The sequence below is a fragment of the Astyanax mexicanus genome, chromosome 21, assembly GCF_023375975.1.
Source record: "Astyanax mexicanus isolate ESR-SI-001 chromosome 21, AstMex3_surface, whole genome shotgun sequence".
NCBI lineage: Eukaryota > Metazoa > Chordata > Actinopteri > Characiformes > Acestrorhamphidae > Astyanax > Astyanax mexicanus.
This window is the reverse complement of record NC_064428.1, coordinates 1,829,387-1,853,760: the sequence shown is the minus strand read 5'-3', so window position 1 is coordinate 1,853,760 and position 24,374 is coordinate 1,829,387. Positions and strand designations below refer to the sequence as shown.

The 24,374-nt window shown below is 42.7% G+C and overlaps 1 protein-coding gene across 6 annotated transcripts in view; it reads right to left on the bottom strand.

Annotated features, from left to right (window-relative positions):
• Window positions 1-24,374, bottom strand: part of LOC125785700 (centromere-associated protein E-like) — a 143,603-nt gene that overhangs the window by 3,273 nt on the left and 115,956 nt on the right. For 3 of the 6 annotated variants that reach the window (XM_049469752.1, XM_049469753.1, XM_049469756.1), the window contains 14 exons: window positions 24,278-24,370; window positions 23,680-23,763; window positions 23,241-23,357; window positions 22,966-23,145; window positions 22,446-22,601; window positions 22,259-22,339; window positions 21,434-21,529; window positions 21,091-21,279; window positions 20,667-20,882; window positions 19,564-19,770; window positions 19,256-19,459; window positions 16,021-16,239; window positions 15,764-15,916; window positions 15,410-15,614 (listed from right to left, as the gene is read on the bottom strand). The exons of 1 other annotated variant lie outside the window; for it this stretch is intronic. In XM_049469752.1, the coding sequence (XP_049325709.1) occupies window positions 15,552-15,614; window positions 15,764-15,916; window positions 16,021-16,239; window positions 19,256-19,459; window positions 19,564-19,770; window positions 20,667-20,882; window positions 21,091-21,279; window positions 21,434-21,529; window positions 22,259-22,339; window positions 22,446-22,601; window positions 22,966-23,145; window positions 23,241-23,357; window positions 23,680-23,763; window positions 24,278-24,370 (2,058 nt within the window). In that variant the 3' untranslated portion in view covers window positions 15,410-15,551. Of the gene's footprint in view, window positions 1-4,381; window positions 4,521-15,409; window positions 15,615-15,763; window positions 15,917-16,020; window positions 16,240-19,255; window positions 19,460-19,563; window positions 19,771-20,666; window positions 20,883-21,090; window positions 21,280-21,433; window positions 21,530-22,258; window positions 22,340-22,445; window positions 22,602-22,965; window positions 23,146-23,240; window positions 23,358-23,679; window positions 23,764-24,277; window positions 24,371-24,374 lie in introns of those variants that run through there. 2 more of the 6 variants (XM_049469751.1, XM_049469757.1) reach the window with 2 other exon arrangements.

The window sequence follows — 24,374 nt, the reverse complement described above, 5'->3', positions numbered from 1 at the left end:
CTGCAATGATGGTGAATGAAGAGGCAACTGTCTTGTTTTACTTTGCTTTTCTGACTTACGCTTGTTGAGTAGTGACTCGATCACTAGAGTATGACTCTGTGTTATTCCTATTCGTCTTATTTGTGATACTTCATTTCCAATAATCAGATATCTCACTTCTCCCGTGATCTGGAGAACATACTCACGCATGTTGATAGTGGCTCTCTGATGCCAGCAGATCATATACAACATTCAGAAAAGCAGAACATTGTATATCTTTGGTTCTATACCTTTGGTTAGTTTTGGTTTCATACTGCAGTTTAGTAAGTAGAATAAAGAGCTTTACTACATCCTGTCCTCATCCGCTACATGATCTGCATCTCTCTATACTCCATTCATAGTTCATAATTGCTAGCTGTGCTGCTTTATGAGGCTAAAACTCCCTGTGGACCTTCCTATTTACAGTTATAACACAATTACACCGTAAGCTTTTATATCTTTTAGCAACATCAGAAAACATTATATATGCAGAGGAAAGACTGTTAATTATATGTGTATATACAGCTCTGGAAAAAAATTAAGAGAGCACTTTCTGAATTGATTTTGCTATTTATAGGTATATATTTAAGTAAAATCAACATTGTTGTTTTATTCTATAAACTATGTACAGTATTTCTCCCAAATTCCAAGTAAAAATATTGTCATTCAGAGCATTTATTTGCAGAAAATGAGAAATGGCTGAAATAACAAAAAAGATGCAGAGCTTTCAGACCTCAAATAATGCAAAGAAAACTAGCTCACATTCATAAAGTTTTAAGATTTCAGAAATTAACATTTGGTGAAATAACCCTTGTTTTTAATCACAGTATTAATGCATCTTGGCATGTTGTACTCCACAAGTCTTACACACTGATTTTGAAATAAAATTCAAGCAGTTCAGCTTGGTTTGATGGCTTGTGATCATCCATCTTCCTCTTGATTATATTCCAGAGGTTTTCAATTTGGTAAAATCAAAGAAATGTATCATTTTTAAGTGGTCTCTTATTTTTTCCAAAGCTGTATTTAGCAGTGGTTTCTTGATGTGGGGTTTGGGGAGTTGTATGTTTGGCAGAATGACTCCCTGAAATGAGGCTTTGCTGGGTGGGATATCTGTATAATCTGATGAGTGCTATAACTGCACTTTTGTGGTAGATGTAGGTTTAAAGCATATACTGAATTAAAGTAAACATACACAAAAATGTGCACTGCTGCTTTCGCTACATTTAACTTTGTCACTCGTCTTTTCTTTGTGTTTTTCTCACTTTTTTCCAACCTTCTTTCTCTGAGGGCACATGAATGAAGAAAAGTGGAAAATTGGAATAGTTCTTGCATGACGACAGTGGCTGCTGCCCCTCTCCAGCCCCCTCCCCTTCAGTCTATTCTGAGCACACGTTTATCTTGCCCCTCTGCTCCCGTGCTTCCGCAGGTCATTGGTCAGCATAAGGGGAATGAAGTGCTCATGATGGACAGTGTGGATTCCCCCCAGATTGCAGGTGTGGGCCTTTCCAAGCTTGCAACACTTTGGCATGTCAATGTGTATTTAATATTTAACACAATTAAACCCTAGAACATGATGATCCAACAGCTAATACATCACACTAATGCTGGGCAATACTATGCCTGTACTGTTTTACTGTGAACCCATTACAGCAGTTTCAGGTTCAGCAGTATTTTATAATATAAGTGCTAAATTTGATACATAATGTGCATTATTTCATGATTTGTAAATGCCTTAAAAATCATTAATAATCAGTTATTAATAACACAAACGTAGAAAGGGCAACAATGTTGTTTGCCAAATAGTGAACCCACAGCCATCTATATTGTTGCCCTTTCTACGTATGTGTTATAACTGATTATTAATGATTTTTAAGGCATTTACAACCTAATTAGTAACCGTTAATAAACTAATTGTAAACCATTTATAAACGCTTTATAAAGGTAGTCTTATTTTAAAGTGGTACCAATTTTTCCAATATTGTGCAGCCATAGTGTGAAGCCAGTTCTGAAGCTGGGAAAGAAAGTTGAAAGCTGTGCGCACAAAAAGTGAAAGCACAGGATTTGAACAAGTATCTGTGCTATGCTAAAAGCTAACCCTAGTCTAGCAGCTTTATGAGCAAGGCTATTAGACAAGCCTCACTGACAAGATACCAGCAGTAGTTTGTAAAGCCCTGGAATAACTGCAAGAATTAATTACACTGTTACTAATTATAACAATAACTTATCAATTTCTTATAAGCCCAACATTAAACATCGGCTGTTAAATGCCTGAAATAAAGACCAAAGCTGATCTGACATTGCACTAAACTGAACCCCACACCATGACAAAAGTCTTCTGCAGCATTCAGCATCATGCCTGAATGACAGTCAACAGAATATCACGCTGTATTAGCATTACAGTGATTTTCACTGTGATTTATATATCATTTGTCTGGTCTGCATTCATGTCACTAGACTGACCAATAACCACATCCCCCAGTGTGATCTAACCTCTAGTCTGTGCCCTAAAGACAATTTCCCTATCCTGGCAGTAGCAGTGTGAGCTGAAACGCTGGGTCTCATAAAACATTCAGAGCTAATTTAACTGGACCCCTGTGGGAAGGGAAGCATTTAAACGCATTTTCCTGTTTTTGTGTCTCTTTTTCTCCTCCTACCATTTTTTCCACTACTAGATATGCCTTAAAACCCTTTTTTTTTTACTTAAGAGTTTACTCTTTCTCACTCGCAGTGCATTAAACGAACTGAGAAATGCTGAAACAAGGCTTCAAAATGAATAGGAAATGCATCAGCAAACCTGTTAATACAGAAAGAAAATAAATTTCATGATGCAACTAAAATATGAATACATGATTGTGCCGTATGTCCAATTTTTGTGGACCTTTTTTAACAAATGCATTCATTTACTTTAAGTTTTACCTATTGCTGAGTATTGGCACCATAACTAATGCCAGGTATAGGACACAGGAGAATAGAATAGAATAACCCTATAGCATTGAGAGGTGGAGCAGTGGAACTGAAATAATGGTGCTCCATCCTCAGTTGGTGTTTAGATGAAGTTCTGATGACCCAACATCCTGAACTCACTAATGCTTGTGTAGCTGAATGCAATCAGTTCCCTACAGCAATGCCTTACAATCTAGTAGAACACATTCCCTGGACAGTAGATACATGTAGTCAATACAAATACATAAGGCAAAAAAGTAAACACAATGAACAAAGACAAGGAAAAGCTCTGCAGATACACAGTCATGCTGTACAAACCTCACTTGAACTTGTACGTTAAAACATTTAGTACTAAGAAGGGCGGCGAGGGCAAATAAATAGCAGAATGACAGCTGATTGGTTAAGAGCATGCTTGGTCAGTGTAGTGCTCCATTATGATATACCTACATAGTGAGACCTTTTTAAATGTAATGTAATTGACTGTGTGAAACCAGGATGTGTATAAAAAAATACTAGAGACCCAGACTAAAAGAGTAAAAGTACAAGCGCTCTATCATAAAAAAAGTTGTGAGTAGAAGTTAAAGTGTTCTTTAAGCATCACATTTAAGTAGAAGTACTAAAGTATTAAAACATTTTTGTACTTAAAAGTAATATTCTAAAATGTACTACTAAAGTACTGAGAGTAAAAATACAGTACTGTCTTATGTGATCAGTGTTTTTTTAGACAATCCTGAATACTGGTAGCCTTTTAGCCTTATTGGCCAATCCCAGATATTAACAGAGGGTGGGTCTGGGTGCCACATTAATCTTTCCAAGCAAACCTGTTGATACATCATTAGATACTGCGAGTTTCTGTACAGAACAGAACTTAAGTTAACTTTGCTAGTTTTGCTGTGTTCAGACAGTCACTGTACTGAGCTATGTGCTGTACTCTTGACAGGGGTACCCAGTCAGTAGTGTTAAATTGTTTTTACTTTGCTTCCCCCATTGACAAGTAAGTTTGACCAATTTGTTTGACACAAGTGGCAACATTCATACTGCACACAGAGCATGGATGACAACACTGGTTTTAAAGGGGTTCTGCAGCCATGTGTGAAGGTCCACATTACCATCAAGAGGCTGAATAAAGAACTGCAGCATTCTGACCTCACGCAATGCTGGAGCAACTTGCCAAATATGGGTCAAAATCTACACACAGCCAATCAATCTCATCTCCTATCATTTTTATTTTTTATAACTGCTCATTTAATACTTAATATTGATAAAGTTTGCATCAAATAAATTAGAGATTTCCCCCAAAGAGGAAAAAAAAGGTCATTCTAACTCCAAGTATTGCAAGTTTCTAGAATCATTACCTCCATTTGTTTTTGCGCCTGCTGCAACTGAAGCAAGAGGCACTGCTTGTCTTGAAGTAGGTCAGCCACAGTCTTAGGCGGGTCAGTGTTCTGACCTGGCAACAGTGCCAGGTTTTCTCGCTGCAACTCTTTTAGGCTATGCTGAGACTTATTCTCCGAGGACTTCAAGACAGACACTGCCGAATCATATTTGTCCAAAAGGTGCTACAAGAGAAATCATTTCAAACTAGATTGCAGTTCCTACAGAAACTGCGAGTGTGATTGCAGCGCTGGCTGGTATCTGCTAAGGTGTTGCTAGGTGGTTGCTAAGGTGTTGCTAGGTGGTTGCTAAGGTGTTGCTATGGTATCCGGGGTGGTTGCTAAGATGTTGCTAGGTGGTTGCTAGGTGGTTGCTAAGGTATTGCTAGGCGGTTGCTAAGGTGTTGCTATGGTATCCGGGATGGTTGCTAAGGTGTTGCTAGGTGGTTGCTAGGGTGTTGCTAGGCAGTTGCTAAGGTGTTGCTATGGTATCCAGGGTGGTTGCTAAGGTGTTGCTAGGTGGTTGCTAGGCGGTTGCTAAGGTGTTGCTATGGTATCCGGGGTGGTTGCTAAGGTGTTGCTAAGTGGTTGCTAGGTGGTTGCTAAGGTGTTGCTAGGCGGTTGCTAAGGTGTTGCTATGGTATCCAGGGTGGTTGCTAAGGTGTTGCTAGGTGGTTGCTAGGCAGTTGCTAAGGTGTTGCTATGGTATCCGGGGTGGTTGCTAAGGTGTTGCTAGGTGGTTGCTAGGTGGTTGCTAGGGTGTTGCTAGGCGGTTGCTAAGGTGTTGCTATGGTATCCGGGGTGGTTGCTAAGGTGTTGCTAAGTGGTTGCTATGTGGTTGCTAAGGTGTTGCTAGGCGGTTGCTAAGGTGTTGCTATGGTATCCGGGGTGGTTGCTAAGGTGTTGCTAGGTGGTTGCTAGGTGGTTGCTAGAGTGTTGCTAGGCGGTTGCTAAGGTGTTGCTATGGTATCCGGGGTGGTTGCTAAGGTGTTGCTAGGTGGTTGCTAGGTGGTTGCTAGGGTGTTGCTAGGCGGTTGCTAAGGTGTTGCTATGGTATCCGGGGTGGTTGCTAAGGTGTTGCTAGGTGGTTGCTAGGTTGTTGCTAGGGTGTTGCTAGGCGGTTGCTAAGGTGTTGCTATGGTATCCAGGGTGGTTGCTAAGGTGTTGCTAGGTGGTTGCTAGGTGGTTGCTAAGGTGTTGCTAGGCGGTTGCTAAGGTGTTGCTATGGTATCCGGGGTGGTTGCTAAGGTGTTGCTAGGTGGTTGCTAGGTGGTTGCTAGGTGTTGCTAGGCGGTTGCTAAGGTGTTGCTATGGTATCCGGGGTGGTTGCTAAGGTGTTGCTAGGTGGTTGCTAAGGTGTTGCTAGGCGGTTGCTAAGGTGTTGCTATGGTATCTGTGGTGGTTGCTAAGGTGTTGCTAGGTGGTTGCTAGGTGGTTGCTAGGGTGTTGCTAGGCGGTTGCTAAGGTGTTGCTATGGTATCCGGGGTGGTTGCTAAGGTGTTGCTAGGTGGTTGCTAGGTGGTTGCTAAGGTGTTGCTAGGCGGTTGCTAAGGTGTTGCTATGGTATCCGGGGTGGTTGCTAAGGTGTTGCTAGGTGGTTGCTAGGCAGTTGCTAAGGTGTTGCTATGGTATCCGGGGTGGTTGCTAAGGTGTTGCCAAGTGGTTTCTATGCGGTTGCTAAGGTGTTGCTAGGCGGTTGCTAAGGTGTTGCTATGGTATCCGGGGAGGTTGCTAAGGTGTTGCTAGGTGGTTGCTAGGTGGTTGCTAAGGTGTTGCTAGGCGGTTGCTAAGGTGTTGCTATGGTATCTGTGGTGGTTGCTATGGTGTTTCTAGGTGGTTGCTAGGTGATTTATATGCATAAATTAGATTAAATGGTACGCAACGTGCAAATACATCAATCAGCTATGCACGCTAGGTTGCTCTGGCCGTTCGGGGGTGTCCAAACTTTTGACCCGTGGCTCCATTACACACAGTACTGGGGGGCCGGGGTGTCCAAACTTTTGACCCGTGGCTCCATTACACACAGTACCTGGGGGGCCGGGGTGTCCAAACTTTTGACCTAATGCTGTTTTATCCCATAGCTGCTCCATACACTCACAGTACTGGAGTTCTAGCTACCTGTCCTTCGATCTAGCTGCCGTCCTCCGATTGGCCCCATTCATTCCAATGGGGCCACTTCGTACGACAATCGTACGAAATCCGTACGTCGTAACTTTTCGTAACGCATATTTTCGGAAAGAGCTCAATAAGTTCTACAGGTCCTCAATTGGTTTCATCTTCGTATTTCAAAAATTGCGACGTCCACGGGCGTGCAAAGTTCTGCCCATTCATTTTCAATGGGCAAAAAAACGCGTACTTACGAAGTTTTTACGAAAAACGTAAGTCCGATCGGAAAGCTGTATACAAGCCCACCATTCCCGATATGGACGCACGTTTTCTCTTTTGAACGAAGTCGATATTTCGAAAACTGCGGCACTAGTTAACCGGACAAAAAACAGGTGGAATAATAATAATAACTAGATTGCAGTTCCTGCAGAAACTGCGAGTGTGATTGCAGTGCTGGCTGGTATCTGCTAAGGTGTTGCTAAGGTGTTGCTATGGTATCCGGGGTGGTTGCTAAGATGTTGCTAGGTGGTTGCTAAGCTGTTGCTAGGCGGTTGCTAAGGTGTTGCTATGGTATCTGGGGTGGTTGCTAAGGTGTTGCTAGGTGGTTACTAGGTGGTTGCGAAGGTGTTGCTAGGTGGTTGCTAAGGTGTTGCTAGGCGGTTGCTAAGGTGTTGCTATGGTATTTGGGGTGGTTGCTAAGGTGTTGCTAGGTGGTTGCTAGGTGGTTGCTAGGTGGTTGCTAAGGTGTTGCTAGGCGGTTGCTAAGGTGTTGCTATGGTATCCGGGGTGGTTGCTAAGGTGTTGCTAGGTGGTTGCTAGGTGGTTGCTAGGGTGTTGCTAGGCGGTTGCTAAGGTGTTGCTATGGTATCCGGGGTGGTTGCTAAGGTGTTGCTAGGTGGTTGCTAGGTGGTTGCTAGGGTGTTGCTAGGCGGTTGCTAAGGTGTTGCTATGGTATCCGGGGTGGTTGCTAAGGTGTTGCTAGTTGGTTGCTAGGTGGTTGCTAAGGTGTTGCTAGGCGGTTGCTAAGGTGTTGCTATGGTATCCGGGGTGGTTGCTAAGGTGTTGCTAGGTGGTTGCTAGGTGGTTGCTAAGGTGTTGCTAGGTGGTTGCTAAGGTGTTGCTATGGTATCCGGGGTGGTTGCTAGGGTGTTGCTAGGTGGTTGCTAGGTGGTTGCTAAGGTGTTGCTAGGCGGTTGCTAAGGTGTTGCTATGGTATCCGGGGTGGTTGCTAAGGTGTTGCTAGGTGGTTGCTAGGTGGTTGCTAGGGTGTTGCTAGGCGGTTGCTAAGGTGTTGCTATGGTATCCGGGGTGGTTGCTAAGGTGTTGCTAGGTGGTTGCTAGGTGGTTGCTAAGGTGTTGCTAGGCGGTTGCTAAGGTGTTGCTATGGTATCCGGGGTGGTTGCTAAGGTGTTGCTAGGTGGTTGCTAGGTGGTTGCTAAGGTGTTGCTAGGCGGTTGCTAAGGTGTTGCTATGGTATCCGGGGTGGTTGCTAAGGTGTTGCTAGGTGGTTGCTAGGTGGTTGCTAGGGTGTTGCTAGGCGGTTGCTAAGGTGTTGCTATGGTATCCGGGGTGGTTGCTAAGGTGTTGCTAGGTGGTTGCTAGGGTGTTGCTAGGCGGTTGCTAAGGTGTTGCTATGGTATCCGGGGTGGTTGCTAAGGTGTTGCTAGGTGGTTGCTAGGTGGTTGCTAAGGTGTTGCTAGGCGGTTGCTAAGGTGTTGCTATGGTATCCGGGGTGGTTGCTAAGGTGTTGCTAGGTGTTTGCTAAGGTGTTGCTAGGCGGTTGCTAAGGTGTTGCTATGGTATCCGGGGTGGTTGCTAAGGTGTTGCTAGGTGGTTGCTAGGGTGTTGCTAGGCGGTTGCTAAGGTGTTGCTATGGTATCCGGGGTGGTTGCTAAGGTGTTGCTAGGTGGTTGCTAGGGTGTTGCTAGGCGGTTGCTAAGGTGTTGCTATGGTATCCGGGGTGGTTGCTAAGGTGTTGCTAGGTGGTTGCTAAGTGGTTGCTAGGGTGTTGCTAGGCGGTTGCTAAGGTGTTGCTATGGTATCCGGGGTGGTTGCTAAGGTGTTACTAGGTGGTTGCTAGGTGGTTGCTAAGGTGTTGCTAGGCGGTTGCTAAGGTGTTGCTATGGTATCCGTGGTGGTTGCTAAGGTGTTGCTAGGTGTTTGCTAGGTGGTTGCTAAGGTGTTGCTAGGCGGTTGCTAAGGTGTTGCTATGGTATCCGGGGTGGTTGCTAAGGTGTTGCTAGGTGGTTGCTAGGTGGTTGCTAAGGTGTTGCTAGGTGGTTCCTAGGTGATGTATATGCATAAATTAGATTAAATGGTGTTTGCACGTTGCTACGCAACGTGCAAATACATCAATCAGCTATGCACGCTAGGTTGCTCTGGCCGTTCGGGGGTGTCCAAACTTTTGACCCGTGGCTCCATTACACACAGTACTGGGGGGCCGGGGTGTCCAAACTTTTGACCCGTGGCTCCATTACACACAGTACTGGGGGGCCGGGGTGTCCAAACTTTTGACCTAATGCTGTTTTATCCCATAGCTGCTCCATACACTCACAGTACTGGAGTTCTAGCTACCTGTCCTTCGATCTAGCTGCCGTCCTCCGATGGCCCCATTCATTCCAATGGGGCCACTTCGTACGACAATCGTACGAAATCCGTACGTCGTAACTTTTCGTAACGCATATTTTCGGAAAGAGCTCAATAAGTTCTACAGGTCCTCAATTGGTTTCATCTTCGTATTTTAAAAATTGCGATGTCCACGGGCGTGCAAAGTTCTGCCCATTCATTTTCAATGGGCAAAAAAACGCGTACTTACGAAGTTTTTACGAAAAACGTTATTCCGATCGGAAAGCTGTATACAAGCCCACCATTCCCGATAAGGACGCACGTTTTCTCTTTTGAACGAAGTCGATATTTCGAAAACTGCGGCACTAGTTAACCGGACAAAAAACAGGTGGAACTAGATTGCAGTTCCTACAGAAACTGCGAGTGTGATTGCAGTGCTGGCTGGTATCTGCTGTGGTGTTGCTAAGGTGTTGCTAAGTGGTTGCTAAGGTGTGGCTATGGTATCCGGGGTGGTTGCTAAGGTGTTGCTAAGTGGTTGCTAGGTGGTTGCTAAGGTGTTGCTAGGCGGTTGCTAAGGTGTTGCTATGGTATCTGGGGTGGTTGCTAAGGTGTTGCTAGGTGGTTGCTAAGGTGTTGCTAGGCGGTTGCTAAGGTGTTGCTATGGTATCCGGGGTGGTTGCTAAGGTGTTGCTAGCTGGTTGCTAGGTGGTTGCTAAGGTGTTGCTAGGCGGTTGCTAAGGTGTTGCTATGGTATCCGGGGTGGTTGCTAAGGTGTTGCTAGGTGGTTGCTAGGTGGTTGCTAAGTTGTTGCTAGGCGGTTGCTAAGGTGTTGCTATGGTATCCGGGGTGGTTGCTAAGGTGTTGCTAGGTGGTTGCTAGGGTGTTGCTAGGCGGTTGCTAAGGTGTTGCTATGGTATCCGGGGTGGTTGCTAAGGTGTTGCTAGGTGGTTGCTAGGTGGTTGCTAGGGTGTTGCTAGGCGGTTGCTAAGGTGTTGCTATGGTATCCGGGGTGGTTGCTAAGGTGTTGCTAGGTGGTTGCTAGGTGGTTGCTAGGGTGTTGCTAGGCGGTTGCTAAGGTGTTGCTATGGTATCCAGGGTGGTTGCTAAGGTGTTGCTAGGTGGTTGCTAGGGTGTTGCTAGGCGGTTGCTAAGGTGTTGCTATGGTATCCGGGGTGGTTGCTAAGGTGTTGCTAGGTGGTTGCTAGGTGGTTGCTAGGGTGTTGCTAGGCGGTTGCTAAGGTGTTGCTATGGTATCCGGGGTGGTTGCTAAGGTGTTGCTAGGTGGTTGCTAGGTGGTTGCTAGGGTGTTGCTAGGCGGTTGCTAAGGTGTTGCTATGGTATCCGGGGTGGTTGCTCAGGTGTTGCTAGGTGGTTGCTAGGTGGTTGCTAGGGTGTTGCTAGGCGGTTGCTAAGGTGTTGCTATGGTATCCGGGGTGGTTGCTAAGGTGTTGCTAGGTGGTTGCTAGGGTGTTGCTAGGCGGTTGCTAAGGTGTTGCTATGGTATCCGGGGTGGTTGCTAAGGTGTTGCTAGGTGGTTGCTAGGTGGTTGCTAGGGTGTTGCTAGGCAGTTGCTAAGGTGTTGCTATGGTATCCGGGGTGGTTGCTAAGGTGTTGCTAGGTGGTTGCTAGGTGGTTGCTAGGGTGTTGCTAGGCGGTTGCTAAGGTGTTGCTATGGTATCCGGGGTGGTTGCTAAGGTGTTGCTAGGTGGTTGCTAGGTGGTTGCTAAGGTGTTGCTAGGCGGTTGCTAAGGTGTTGCTATGGTATCCGGGGTGGTTGCTAAGGTGTTGCTAGGTGGTTGCTAGGTGGTTGCTAAGGTGTTGCTAGGCGGTTGCTAAGGTGTTGCTATGGTATCCGGGGTGGTTGCTAAGGTGTTGCTAGGTGGTTGCTAGGGTGTTGCTAGGCGGTTGCTAAGGTGTTGCTATGGTATCCGGGGTGGTTGCTAAGGTGTTGCTAGGTGGTTGCTAGGGTGTTGCTAGGCGGTTGCTAAGGTGTTGCTATGGTATCCGGGGTGGTTGCTAAGGTGTTGCTAGGTGGTTGCTAGGTGGTTGCTAGGGTGTTGCTAGGCGGTTGCTAAGGTGTTGCTATGGTATCCGGGGTGGTTGCTAAGGTGTTGCTAGGTGGTTGCTAGGTGGTTGCTAGGGTGTTGCTAGGCGGTTGCTAAGGTGTTGCTATGGTATCCGGAGTGGTTGCTAAGGTGTTGCTAGGCGGTTGCTATGGTATTCGGGGAGGTTGCTAAGGTGTTGCTAAGTGGTTGGTAGGTGGTTGCTAAGGTGTTGCTAGGCGGTTGCTAAGGTGTTGCTATGGTATCCGGGGTGGTTGCTAAGGTGTTGCTAGGTGGTTGCTAAGGTGTTGCTACGCGGTTGCTAAGGTGTTGCTATGGTATTTGGGGTGGTTGCTAAGGTGTTGCTAGGTGGTTGCTAGGTGGTTGCTAGGTGGTTGCTAAGGTGTTGCTAGGCGGTTGCTAAGGTGTTGCTATGGTATCCGGGGTGGTTGCTAAGGTGTTGCTAGGTGGTTGCTAGGGTGTTGCTAGGCGGTTGCTAAGGTGTTGCTATGGTATCTTGGGTGGTTGCTAAGGTGTTGCTAGGTGGTTGCTAGGTGGTTGCTAGGGTGTTGCTAGGCGGTTGCTAAGGTGTTGCTATGGTATCCGGGGTGGTTGCTAAGGTGTTGCTAGGTGGTTGCTAGGGTGTTGCTAGGCGGTTGCTAAGGTGTTGCTATGGTATCCGGGGTGGTTGCTAAGGTGTTGCTAGGTGGTTGCTAGGGTGTTGCTAGGCGGTTGCTAAGGTGTTGCTATGGTATCCGGGGTGGTTGCTAAGGTGTTGCTAGGTGGTTGCTAGGTGGTTGCTAGGGTGTTGCTAGGCGGTTGCTAAGGTGTTGCTATGGTATCCGGGGTGGTTGCTAAGGTGTTGCTAGGTGGTTGCTAGGTGGTTGCTAGGTGGTTGCTAGGGTGTTGCTAGGCGGTTGCTAAGGTGTTGCTATGGTATCCGGGGTGGTTGCTAAGGTGTTGCTAGGTGGTTGCTAGGGTGTTGCTAGGCGGTTGCTAAGGTGTTGCTATGGTATCCGGGGTGGTTGCTAAGGTGTTGCTAGGTGGTTGCTAGGTGGTTGCTAGGGTGTTGCTATGGTATCCTGGGTGGTTGCTAAGGTGTTGCTAGGTGGTTGCTAGGTGGTTGCTAGGGTGTTGCTAGGCGGTTGCTAAGGTGTTGCTATGGTATCCGGGGTGGTTGCTAAGGTGTTGCTAGGTGGTTGCTAGGTGGTTGCTAGGGTGTTGCTAGGCGGTTGCTAAGGTGTTGCTATGGTATCCGGAGTGGTTGCTAAGGTGTTGCTAGGTGGTTGCTAGGGTGTTGCTAGGCGGTTGCTATGGTATTCGGGGAGGTTGCTAAGGTGTTGCTAAGTGGTTGGTAGGTGGTTGCTAAGGTGTTGCTAGGCGGTTGCTAAGGTGTTGCTATGGTATCCGGGGTGGTTGCTAAGGTGTTGCTAGGTGGTTGCTAGGGTGTTGCTAGGCGGTTGCTAAGGTGTTGCTATGGTATCCGGGGTGGTTGCTAAGGTGTTGCTAGGTGGTTGCTAGGGTGTTGCTAGGCGGTTGCTAAGGTGTTGCTATGGTATCCAGGGTGGTTGCTATGGTGTTTCTAGGTGGTTGCTAGGTGATGTATATGCATAAATTTGATTAAATGGTGTTTGCACGTTGCTACGCAACGTGCAAATACATCAATCAGCTATGCACGCTAGGTTGCTCTGGCCGTTCGGGGGTGTCCAAACTTTTGACCCGTGGCTCCATTACACACAGTACTGGGGGGCCGGGGTGTCCAAACTTTTGACCCGTGGCTCCATTACACACAGTACTGGGGTGCCGGGGTGTCCAAACTTTTGACCTAATGCTGTTTTATCCCATAGCTGCTCCATTACACACAGTACTGGAGTTCTAGCTACCTGTCCTTCGATCTAGCTGCCGTCCTCCGATTGGCCCCATTCATTCCAATGGGGCCACTTCGTACGACAATCGTACGAAATCCGTACGTCGCAACTTTTCGTAACGCATATTTTCGGAAAGAGCTCAATAAGTTCTACAGGTCCTCAATTGGTTTCATCTTCGTATTTCAAAAATTGCGACGTCCACGGGCGTGCAAAGTTCTGCCCATTCATTTTCAATGGTCAAAAAAACGCGTACTTACGAAGTTTTTACGAAAAACGTAAGTCCGATCGGAAAGCTGTATACAAGCCCACCATTCCCGATATGGACGCACGTTTTCTCTTTTGAACGAAGTCGATATTTCGAAAACTGCGGCACTAGTTAACCGGACAAAAAACAGGTGGAATTAGGCCTGGACAATAATTCGATATCGGTATTTATCGCGATAAGAAATGTTTCAATAACGGTGATATCATTTTTGTGGTATATCGATATGTATTATTTACAGAATCTGTCACGGACATGCGTTTTACTGGCGTCAGCTCGCCGCACAGCTGAACACAATCAGCTTCCGTAGCTGGACTATCTCTGTGCGTGATGACGTAATCACATAGGCACGTAGCCAGATAGGCTAGGCTAGGCTAGGCTAGGCTCGGGTCCGCTACGCATCTAAAATGCCTCGCGCTGGAGCCAAACGGAGCCGGCACGAGCGGATCCAAGGTTAAGGTAGGCTCGGTTTGCATCTGAAATGTTCCGCGCTGGAGTGGAACGGAACAGAACCGAGCCTAGCCTAGCCTCGGGTCTGCCCACGGGTCCGCTCGGTCCGCCTCTGGTTCGCTCGGTCCGCCCACGGGTCCGCGAGGTCAGCGGTCAGTTGCGGGTCCTCTTTGTCAGCCGCGGGTCCTCTTGGCTCCCAGCGCGGGACATTTTTGATGCAAAATGAATGCCCCTGCCGCTTCCACAAGTGATTAATTGAAGGAGGGAGGTCTAATTCAGTGGTGAGGATTTGGTTCGACTCTCGAAGGTCTGCTAAACTTCAGTTTGCTGCAAATTGTGCCGGAGAGTGGAGCCGACCAGCAGCGGTAACGTTAAAACATCTAATCTGTTCCACCACCTCAATCAGTTCCACTACATACAATATTTTCCTTATACTGGCTGAAGCACTTTTATAGCTTATGTTGTAAGTTATTTAAGTTATTTAAAGTTTATGAATCCTTTAGGTTTGTTTATTTGACGGGGATATCATGTTCCTTTTATGTTCACAAAGAGTTGTATTTTGGCTGAAGCACTTTTGTAGCTTATATTGTAACTAAGTTATTTATAGTTGATAAAGCCTATAGGTTTGTTTATTTGACGGGGAAATCTTGTTGCTTTTATGTGTATAAAGGCTTCTTGTGTTCTTTATCCTAGTTGGAACACTTTTGTTTTGATCTGTTAAAATTGTTTACAAAAGACTAAGAAGCTCTGCTTCTATCCTAATTTTAAGTTATTTTTATTGGTAATAGTTATATTGGCTTATGTTTGACAGGGATGTCATGTTTTTATTTTGCTATATGCAAATAAAATTGAGCATTGATTTATCTTGACTATTGTTTATTTCTTAAGTATTATAATGTTTTCGTGAAAGGAGGTTTCAAAGACTTAAATTAAGTAGACAGTAGTAGGTACTAGGGGTGTGCCATATCATATATCACGATATTATACTCTGAAATATCGTGCCACATCACTCACCCCTAATTATCACATCAGGGTACTAATTTTTTTGCTGTTTTAAGCAAAAGAAAAACTCACACATTTCTAATTTCCTATTAAATATCTACTAGAGACAGATTATATCTGTAAAGTGTCATTTATTTTACTTTAATACTGGATATATGGAGATATTTGGAGTGCATTATTATTATTAGTATCATGTAATTCTCAATTATTGACTTCTGTTATAAATCTGCTAAAATTGTTTTTTTTTTTAAATATCTTAAAGGTGTGCAATATCATATGGTATACAATAATAAAAAAGTTTTTTGTTTTTTTGTCATATCGCCAAGAGTATCGTTATCGCGATAATACCATGAAATATTGTGATATTATTTTAGGGCCATATCGCCCACCCCTAGTAGGTACGTATTTCCATTGCAGGGATTCTTAGCAGTTTTCTGAGGCCTTCTAAGTATTTATATCGATATCGGAATTATATCGTATCGACCGAAATTAAGGAATATATCGTGATATGAATTTTGGCCATATCGTCCAGCACTAGGTGGAATAATAATAATAATAAGAAGAAGAAGAATAAGACTTAAGAAGAACAATACTGTGATTGCATTACTGCAATCACACTAATAAGAAGAAGAAGAAGAAGAAGAAGAATAAGACTTAAGAAGATCAATACTGTGATTGCATTACTGCAATCACACTAACAAGAATGATTATCATTAAAGTGAATTTACAGCATGTGTCAATTAAATTAAGAAAAATAAAGCAAATAACAGTAGGCCTTACTTGATTGAAAGCTTTCTGACGATCAGCCAATGCTGTACGACGAACAAGCTCTCGCTCAAAAAACTGCACCACGGCTGCCTCGTCCGCACGTCTGGCCAGCGCTCTGCTCTGCTCATGGGCACTGATCTGTGCCTGATGTTCCTCAGAGAGTGACTGCATGCTTGGCTATACCATCTTCCAGGAACTCCAGAATGCTGTCCATATCCTATCACGGGTGGAGAGAGACATTTTCTTATTGTATCTTGTAGAAAATTATTTTAATAAAACTGGCCCTGAACAGCAACATTTACAACACAATGGAGTTAAAATAAATGGAATATTGTTCCAGTCCAGTAGTAAGGTAAACACTCCTACCTCTCGTACTCCTTGCAGCAGTTCCTGAAATTTACCTCCTTCCTCGTTCACATTAAAGGATGAGCCAGAGTCATTGGAAGCGATGCTGCATGAGGCATCCTTCATTAACAAACGGGCTTTATCAGCAGCCTGAAGCTGCTTCAACTCTTGTATCTAAACAGCACAAAGAAAACATCAATCACCTGACTGAATCTGCTTATTTAGCAAAACATGCAAGGAACACAAAATTACTAGTGAAAGTGTTTGTCGTCCCTTACCATTTCATCCTTTTCTTCCAATTCAACCTTAAGCTTGCTCTTTTCCTCTCGGAGCCCCTGCAGCACTTCTAGGAGCTGGTCCCGCTCTTCAGTTAGAGACAGAACATTTGCATGAAGGCTCTCCAGCTCCATGTTAGTCAAGTTGCTTTCAGCCTTTTCTGCCAGAAGACAGTCCTTTTCAGCAGTAACACACTGCATGTCTTCTCTTAGCTGTGTCATCTGCAGTAATGAGAGATTAACAATCTGATTAGTTGCACTTTTGTAATAACTTCACTTGTGCAAATTAAGGACAGTGTTCATTTTGATCAATGATTTAGATTTAGTTTTAGTTCTAGTCTTTTGGCTAAATTGTATGCATGTCTCACATTTTAGTCACAGTTATTAGATTTCGTCCATAGATGACAAAAACTAGACATTTTAGCAGTTTTAGTTAAAGCTAAAACTCTCCAGCCCATTCGAGGCCTGCAGTATTACATACTTTAATCTGGTTGTTAGCAATCACAGATAAGCTACTCCAGACCTAGGGTAGAAGGCTGGTGTGTCTGCATCTTTAATTCATAATTAAAAGCCCTTTGTTAGTTTTTCTGCTGGGATGTTATGAAGTTTGTTGGTAAATACATATTTATTAACTATAGTTTTGTAATTGCTTTTTTATTTTTTATTTTTTTTTTAGAAAAATACATCTAGGTTTTTTTATTTGTGTTATGGCGGAAAAAAGTGTGAATATAAAAGAAAAAAAATGTTTTCCATTTGTTTGCTTTCAGTGTCAATTAAAAATGTTAATTTATGTGCATTTTTAACAAAAATAAACATTTTCTCTCTTTCTCTCTCTGTCACTTACTCTCTTTCATGTTTATGGGTTGCTTATGGAATATTGGGAGTGTGTATACATTTATAAATATTGGACTGAGTTTAGGAGATTAGGAAATAGAGGTGTGCCAGTTCTGAAGCTGGGAAAGAAAGTTGAAAGCTGTGCGCACAAAAAGTGAAAGCACAGGATTTGAACAAGTATCTGTGCTATGCTAAAAGCTAACCCTAGTCTAGCAGCTTTATGAGCAAGGCTATTAGACAAGCCTCACTGACAAGATACCAGCAGTAGTTTGTAAAGCCCTGGAATAACTGCAAGAATTAATTACACTGTTACTAATTATAACAATAACTTATCAATTTCTTATAAGCCCAACATTAAACATCGGCTGTTAAATGCCTGAAATAAAGACCAAAGCTGATCTGACATTGCACTAAACTGAACCCCACACCATGACAAAAGTCTTCTGCAGCATTCAGCATCATGCCTGAATGACAGTCAACAGAATATCACGCTGTATTAGCATTACAGTGATTTTCACTGTGATTTATATATCATTTGTCTGGTCTGCATTCATGTCACTAGACTGACCAATAACCACATCCCCCAGTGTGATCTAACCTCTAGTCTGTGCCCTAAAGACAATTTCCCTATCCTGGCAGTAGCAGTGTGAGCTGAAACGCTGGGTCTCATAAAACATTCAGAGCTAATTTAACTGGACCCCTGTGGGAAGGGAAGCATTTAAACGCATTTTCCTGTTTTTGTGTCTCTTTTTCTCCTCCTACCATTTTTTCCACTACTAGATATGCCTTAAAACCCTTTTTTTTTTACTTAAGAGTTTACTCTCTCACTCGCAGTGCATTAAACGAACTGAGAAATGCTGAAACAAGGCTTCAAAATGAATAGGAAATGCATCAGCAAACCTGTTAATACAGAAAGAAAATAAATTTCATGATGCAACTAAAATATGAATACATGATTGTGCCGTATGTCCAATTTTTGTGGACCTTTTTTAACAAATGCATTCATTTACTTTAAGTTTTACCTATTGCTGAGTATTGGCACCATAACTAATGCCAGGTATAGGACACAGGAGAATAGAATAGAATAACCCTATAGCATTGAGAGGTGGAGCAGTGGAACTGAAATAATGGTGCTCCATCCTCAGTTGGTGTTTAGATGAAGTTCTGATGACCCAACATCCTGAACTCACTAATGCTTGTGTAGCTGAATGCAATCAGTTCCCTACAGCAATGCCTTACAATCTAGTAGAACACATTCCCTGGACAGTAGATACATGTAGTCAATACAAATACATAAGGCAAAAAAGTAAACACAATGAACAAAGACAAGGAAAAGCTCTGCAGATACACAGTCATGCTGTACAAACCTCACTTGAACTTGTACGTTAAAACATTTAGTACTAAGAAGGGCGGCGAGGGCAAATAAATAGCAGAATGACAGCTGATTGGTTAAGAGCATGCTTGGTCAGTGTAGTGCTCCATTATGATATACCTACATAGTGAGACCTTTTTAAATGTAATGTAATTGACTGTGTGAAACCAGGATGTGTATAAAAAAATACTAGAGACCCAGACTAAAAGAGTAAAAGTACAAGCGCTCTATCATAAAAAAAGTTGTGAGTAGAAGTTAAAGTGTTCTTTAAGCATCACATTTAAGTAGAAGTACTAAAGTATTAAAACATTTTTGTACTTAAAAGTAATATTCTAAAATGTACTACTAAAGTACTGAGAGTAAAAATACAGTACTGTCTTATGTGATCAGTGTTTTTTTAGACAATCCTGAATACTGGTAGCCTTTTAGCCTTATTGGCCAATCCCAGATATTAACAGAGGGTGGGTCTGGGTGCCACATTAATCTTTCCAAGCAAACCTGTTGATACATCATTAGATACTGCGAGTTTCTGTACAGAACAGAACTTAAGTTAACTTTGCTAGTTTTGCTGTGTTCAGACAGTCACTGTACTGAGCTATGTGCTGTACTCTTGACAGGGGTACCCAGTCAGTAGTGTTAAATTGTTTTTACTTTGCTTCCCCCATTGACAAGTAAGTTTGACCAATTTGTTTGACACAAGTGGCAACATTCATACTGCACACAGAGCATGGATGACAACACTGGTTTTAAAGGGGTTCTGCAGCCATGTGTGAAGGTCCACATTACCATCAAGAGGCTGAATAAAGAACTGCAGCATTCTGACCTCACGCAATGCTGGAGCAACTTGCCAAATATGGGTCAAAATCTACACACAGCCAATCAATCTCATCTCCTATCATTTTTATTTTTTATAACTGCTCATTTAATACTTAATATTGATAAAGTTTGCATCAAATAAATTAGAGATTTCCCCCAAAGAGGAAAAAAAAGGTCATTCTAACTCCAAGTATTGCAAGTTTCTAGAATCATTACCTCCATTTGTTTTTGCGCCTGCTGCAACTGAAGCAAGAGGCACTGCTTGTCTTGAAGTAGGTCAGCCACAGTCTTAGGCGGGTCAGTGTTCTGACCTGGCAACAGTGCCAGGTTTTCTCGCTGCAACTCTTTTAGGCTATGCTGAGACTTATTCTCCGAGGACTTCAAGACAGACACTGCCGAATCATATTTGTCCAAAAGGTGCTACAAGAGAAATCATTTCAAACAAGAATGATTATCATTAAAGTGAATTTACAGCATGTGTCAATTAAATTAAGAAAAATAAAGCAAATAACAGTAGGCCTTACTTGATTGAAAGCTTTCTGACGATCAGCCAATGCTGTACGACGAACAAGCTCTCGCTCAAAAAACTGCACCACGGCTGCCTCGTCCGCACGTCTGGCCAGCGCTCTGCTCTGCTCATGGGCACTGATCTGTGCCTGATGTTCCTCAGAGAGAGTGACTGCATGCTTGGCTATACCATCTTCCAGGAACTCCAGAATGCTGTCCATATCCTATCACGGGTGGAGAGAGACATTTTCTTATTGTATCTTGTACGAAGAGACTTTTTACAAATCACAACTGAGATAATATTGACAGCTTTTCATTTTATTAAATCTGTACACTCAAAAAATGTACAAAATTAAACTGTTTATTTTGCTTTACTTTTTTAAATAATTTTCAAACTAATACAAAAAAGCAACTTAAAAATATTTACCAAACACTGAGCATCAAACAAAGACCAACATGCCACTATTTGTAATATTGGATTTATTCAGCTTATTTACAAAAAAAAAAAAAAAAAAGTGTGTATGGATCTATATGCTGTATACTGTCTATATACTAATCTTACATTTTTGACCATGTTTAAATATCTGTGATATGAGTATTAAACCCTTTTGAAATATTTCAATTTACGCTACTCACAAAATCTGCTACCAATTACATTTTTATTGTTAATATGAATATCGTAATTATACTGTATTGACACAAGCAGGCAAAAGGAAGTGAGTTTGACAGTGTATTGACATATTGGAGGAAACTTGTGGATGAAAGTTGCAGATTGGTCGATTGCTTACCAGCCACACATTAAACAGTGTGACAGTGTAAGCTGCCACAAACACATTTACACAGATAAACTAACCATTCGAATCAATAATAAGGTCTCTGACTGAAGCACAAAACTACACTGAGTGGGGCGAAGCAGGGCAGAGTGTTTTCAGCCAATCAGTGAGGGCCTGAATGAAACTTGCGAAATGCAAGATCAAACAACATGCTTACTTTAATTCAAATAAAATGTTGCCCGGTCAGATCAGAGACAATAAAATCAATGATCATGAAAATTTCTAGTATTATTAAAGGATATTGTAGACAATTCTGAACACTCAAGCAATATGAATACTACACTCACTTGCAGACACTGCTTGCGTTTTCCCAACAACTCCAAAAGTCGCTGGTCCCAAATCTCCTGCAAATCTTCTCGCACCATCTGGACGGAACGTGAGGGAGCTTGAGTTTGCCGGATAAGCACATCTTGCAGTCTTCTCTCCTCAAAGGACGCGACGTCTCGATGGATTTGAGCCATGAAGTGAGCCTTGTGGCGCTGGGCTGTTGTCTTTAAGGTCACCTAAAGAGAGGGAGGGTTTGGTTGGTCTGTCAAATTTGTTCAAATTCTTATTATTATCTTCATTTCCTACAATTATGATATAGATCTTTCAGTGAGTGCATTACAGAGGATTACTCTCTATCTTCATGTTTTAAACATGGTGTGTGCAGATCAGCAATCAGGTTTGTGTTAAAAAAAATAAAATCATGCTAATGATGATGACCCTTACCCCAGTTTTCCCAAGAACGCTGTGAAGCTGATTCGTTTTGGAAGTAAGACTAGAACATACAGCTCTCTGGGACTTTGGAAGGACTGCAACCAGCTGGTGCAACAAGGGCCATTCTTTTCTAATGTCATCTGCAAGAGGATCTACTGGCGTTGGACGATCAATGACTCGCTGAAGCTTCATGAATGCAGCCTTTGTTGGGGAAAACCAAGAAAAAAACAAAACAGAAATAAAGAAGATGCATGCATGCATGAAAACACCAATATCAAAGCTGGAAAACACTGCTTCTCATTACAGTTAACCCAACAGAAAGATTAGATTAATTTAAAAGATCAAATTGAAGTACCTTTAGCTTTTCATTAGAAGTCTCCATCTCAGAAACCAACATTAGCGTTTTTCGTTTGGAGGCAACATCTGTCTGAGCATTAGCTTCTTGAAGAGACTGGGGGAAAAAACAAATGAATAAGGAATAAGTAAAAAAAAAAAACACTTAAAAAAGTTCAACATCAAAAGTTGAGCACCCAAAATTATTTATCCCAAATAATATATGTGTATATATGTGTGTGTATAAATAATAGTAATAATAAAAAATATATAGTTATTATATTAGTTATAATATTTGTAAGTAGTTACAAGGGGAAGGGGCAAAATCCTCCCCCTAAAAATTGGGACAAGACCTTCAAGCAGTTAATACAGATATATAGCAGTGGTGCTGCTGGTTAACTAGTTAACTTTAGGGCATCATTCATCTTCAGAAAGGGGGCAGCAGATGGTGCAGCAATTTATTACTACTGGGCATTCTTTAATTCCTCTGTGATGGGGAGCTAAAATGAGCTTTTATTAACTTTATAATTTTTTCGTTCTTCCTTAAATGCTGCAGCATTTGCCGTCTGTTGCACCATTTAAGGTGGAATAGGAAAGTTATCTAGAAGAGAATGGCCATAAAACATTGAAACTACACTGTGAAACTATGGTAACATAGTTGTAATTTGTGCTGCATCTTGCCAATGATTCTTATAGCCCTGTGTTAGGAGTGTGCCTCTGAAAAATCTCACCGTACCCCAAGCGTAAATACACAAACATGAAACCAAACATTTAAATTTGTTTGGTTCTTGTTTCAGAAAAAATACAATCATATTGGTGCATCAAAAAAAATAAATATAATCCCAACCTGGCTCAAAGTATTGACTTCAGTTTCAAGCTGCAGTTTCTGCTTCTCTAGACCTTGTACTTTCTCCTCAATGTGTGCCAGCTAGGGAAAAAAATAAAAATACTTTAGCCAAACATCACACAAAAAATACCAAAAACTGATTCCGCAACAAATTAAACAAATTCAAGAAATGAGATTTGAAAGTTACCTTCTCCACTTTCTCCTGCAGCTCCTGACTGAGCTGGCTGCGCTCCTCTCTGACCCCATTGAGAACCTCCAGGAGCTGTTCTGCATGCGTCTTTTCATTCAGGAGCTGGTCTTTGATGCCACCAAGACTTTCAAGCTCTTCAGCCAACTGCTGTCTCTGTAGGGGACCACATTTTAAGAAGTGAGAAAGGGTGTCCAACCTTACAAGATGACACAATCTGTGTTTCCAATATTGGAGTAAAATGAATATTATTGGGCAGATATAATCTGCCTTTGCTTGATTGTCCAAGAAAAAAAAAAAAAAGTCTTGTCAAGTACGTAACTTTTGAACGTATGCATCACGCATTGATGCTAAAACCACACCCCCCCCCACACACACACAACCCCACACACACACACACACACACCCCACACACACACCCCCCCCACACACACACACACACCCCCCCCACACACACACACACCACCCCACACACCCCCCCCCACACCCCCACACACACCCCCCAGATAATGCTTCTTACCTTTCCTTCACTCTCCTTAAGCATTTCATCAAGTGTCTCTTTCTCCTTCTCAAGAGAGGTAATGCGTGTCTGAAGACTCTGCAGCTCTGTGTTGAGATCCTGAGTCTCAGAGGATTTCTCTGATAGAAGTTGGTCATTCAGGCCTCGCAGAGACAGAAGATCTTCACTCAACTGGTTTAGCTAAAAGGAAAAATAAAGGAATGAAGCAGTCAGGCACACAGGAATACTAATGAATCAGTGATGAGGTGGCAAAAAACAAACTGAACAGAACTTACCTGTTGTCTGAGTTGAGACTCCTTTTCTGTACTCTGGGTCATTAACTCTGCATTCTCTTTTTGCTGCTGTTTCAGCTCCTCTTTAGTGGAGTGAAGCAGGTCCTGGTAGGTTTTTGACTGAGAAAAAAACAAAACTTTTTTTTAGTTTGCCATCTGAATCTTAGTGACAAGTCATCAGCAGGTCAATTGGAAGGGTTGCATCGAAAGTAAAATGTCTTTAATTTGGTATTTTCTCAAAACCTTCTACCACTGAATTATTTAAATACACAAAAAACATTCTGGTACAATTTACTCCACACCACCAATAAATAGGTTTGCTGGTTTTACAAAAAGTGCCTCAACTCCACACTGGCTGTGATGGGATTAATATTTTTAGTTGGCAAAAATTCAGTGCATCCCCATGAATTCTTCAAAAATGAACAATCACACAAACTTTTACCATTTCGGCTGCTTCCTGAAGATCTTTTCTGAGCACTGTTCTCTCGTTCCTCAAAGACTCCACTTCCTCTTTGAGGACCTGCATCTAAACAACAGTAAAACATTTAAGTCCACCAAGTCCAAAAAGTAACACTCTAATGTGTTATTTACACAAATAACACAGAAACAAACTGCCATGCTGTTTCTAGCACTGTCAGCTCCTATTTGACTAGACGTGTCTGGCTCTGGCAAGGTGGGTGAGGCCCACATAAGTTTTTACTTATGTTTCACTACACAAAGTCCATTTTTCACACCGGATTTCTTCTTTGTAAAGAGCGCAAATAATTTATAAAACAATTTTGGATGATCAAATTGGAATTAGCTGGTTTGTCAAGTGGCCAGTTTTCAAAATTGCTAAATTGTAATTTTGTATGGCCTACATTTCAAATATTCAACCATTATTATATGTTTATATAAATAAAAAACAGAACATTTATTAACAACTCTGGGGGGGGGGAGAGGTATTTTTGCTACATCAGCAATAAGTGTTAAAAATGGCCAATAATCACTAGCAAAGTCATAAAACAAAAGAGAAGAAGAAAAAAAAAAAATCAACTGACCTGTTGAAGCTGAGCTTCCTGCGCATCTCCGGGGCTCAGCTGTTCTGAGCCTTGTCGTTTCTGTTGTTTTAACTCGCTCTGGACTTGGATGAGCTAA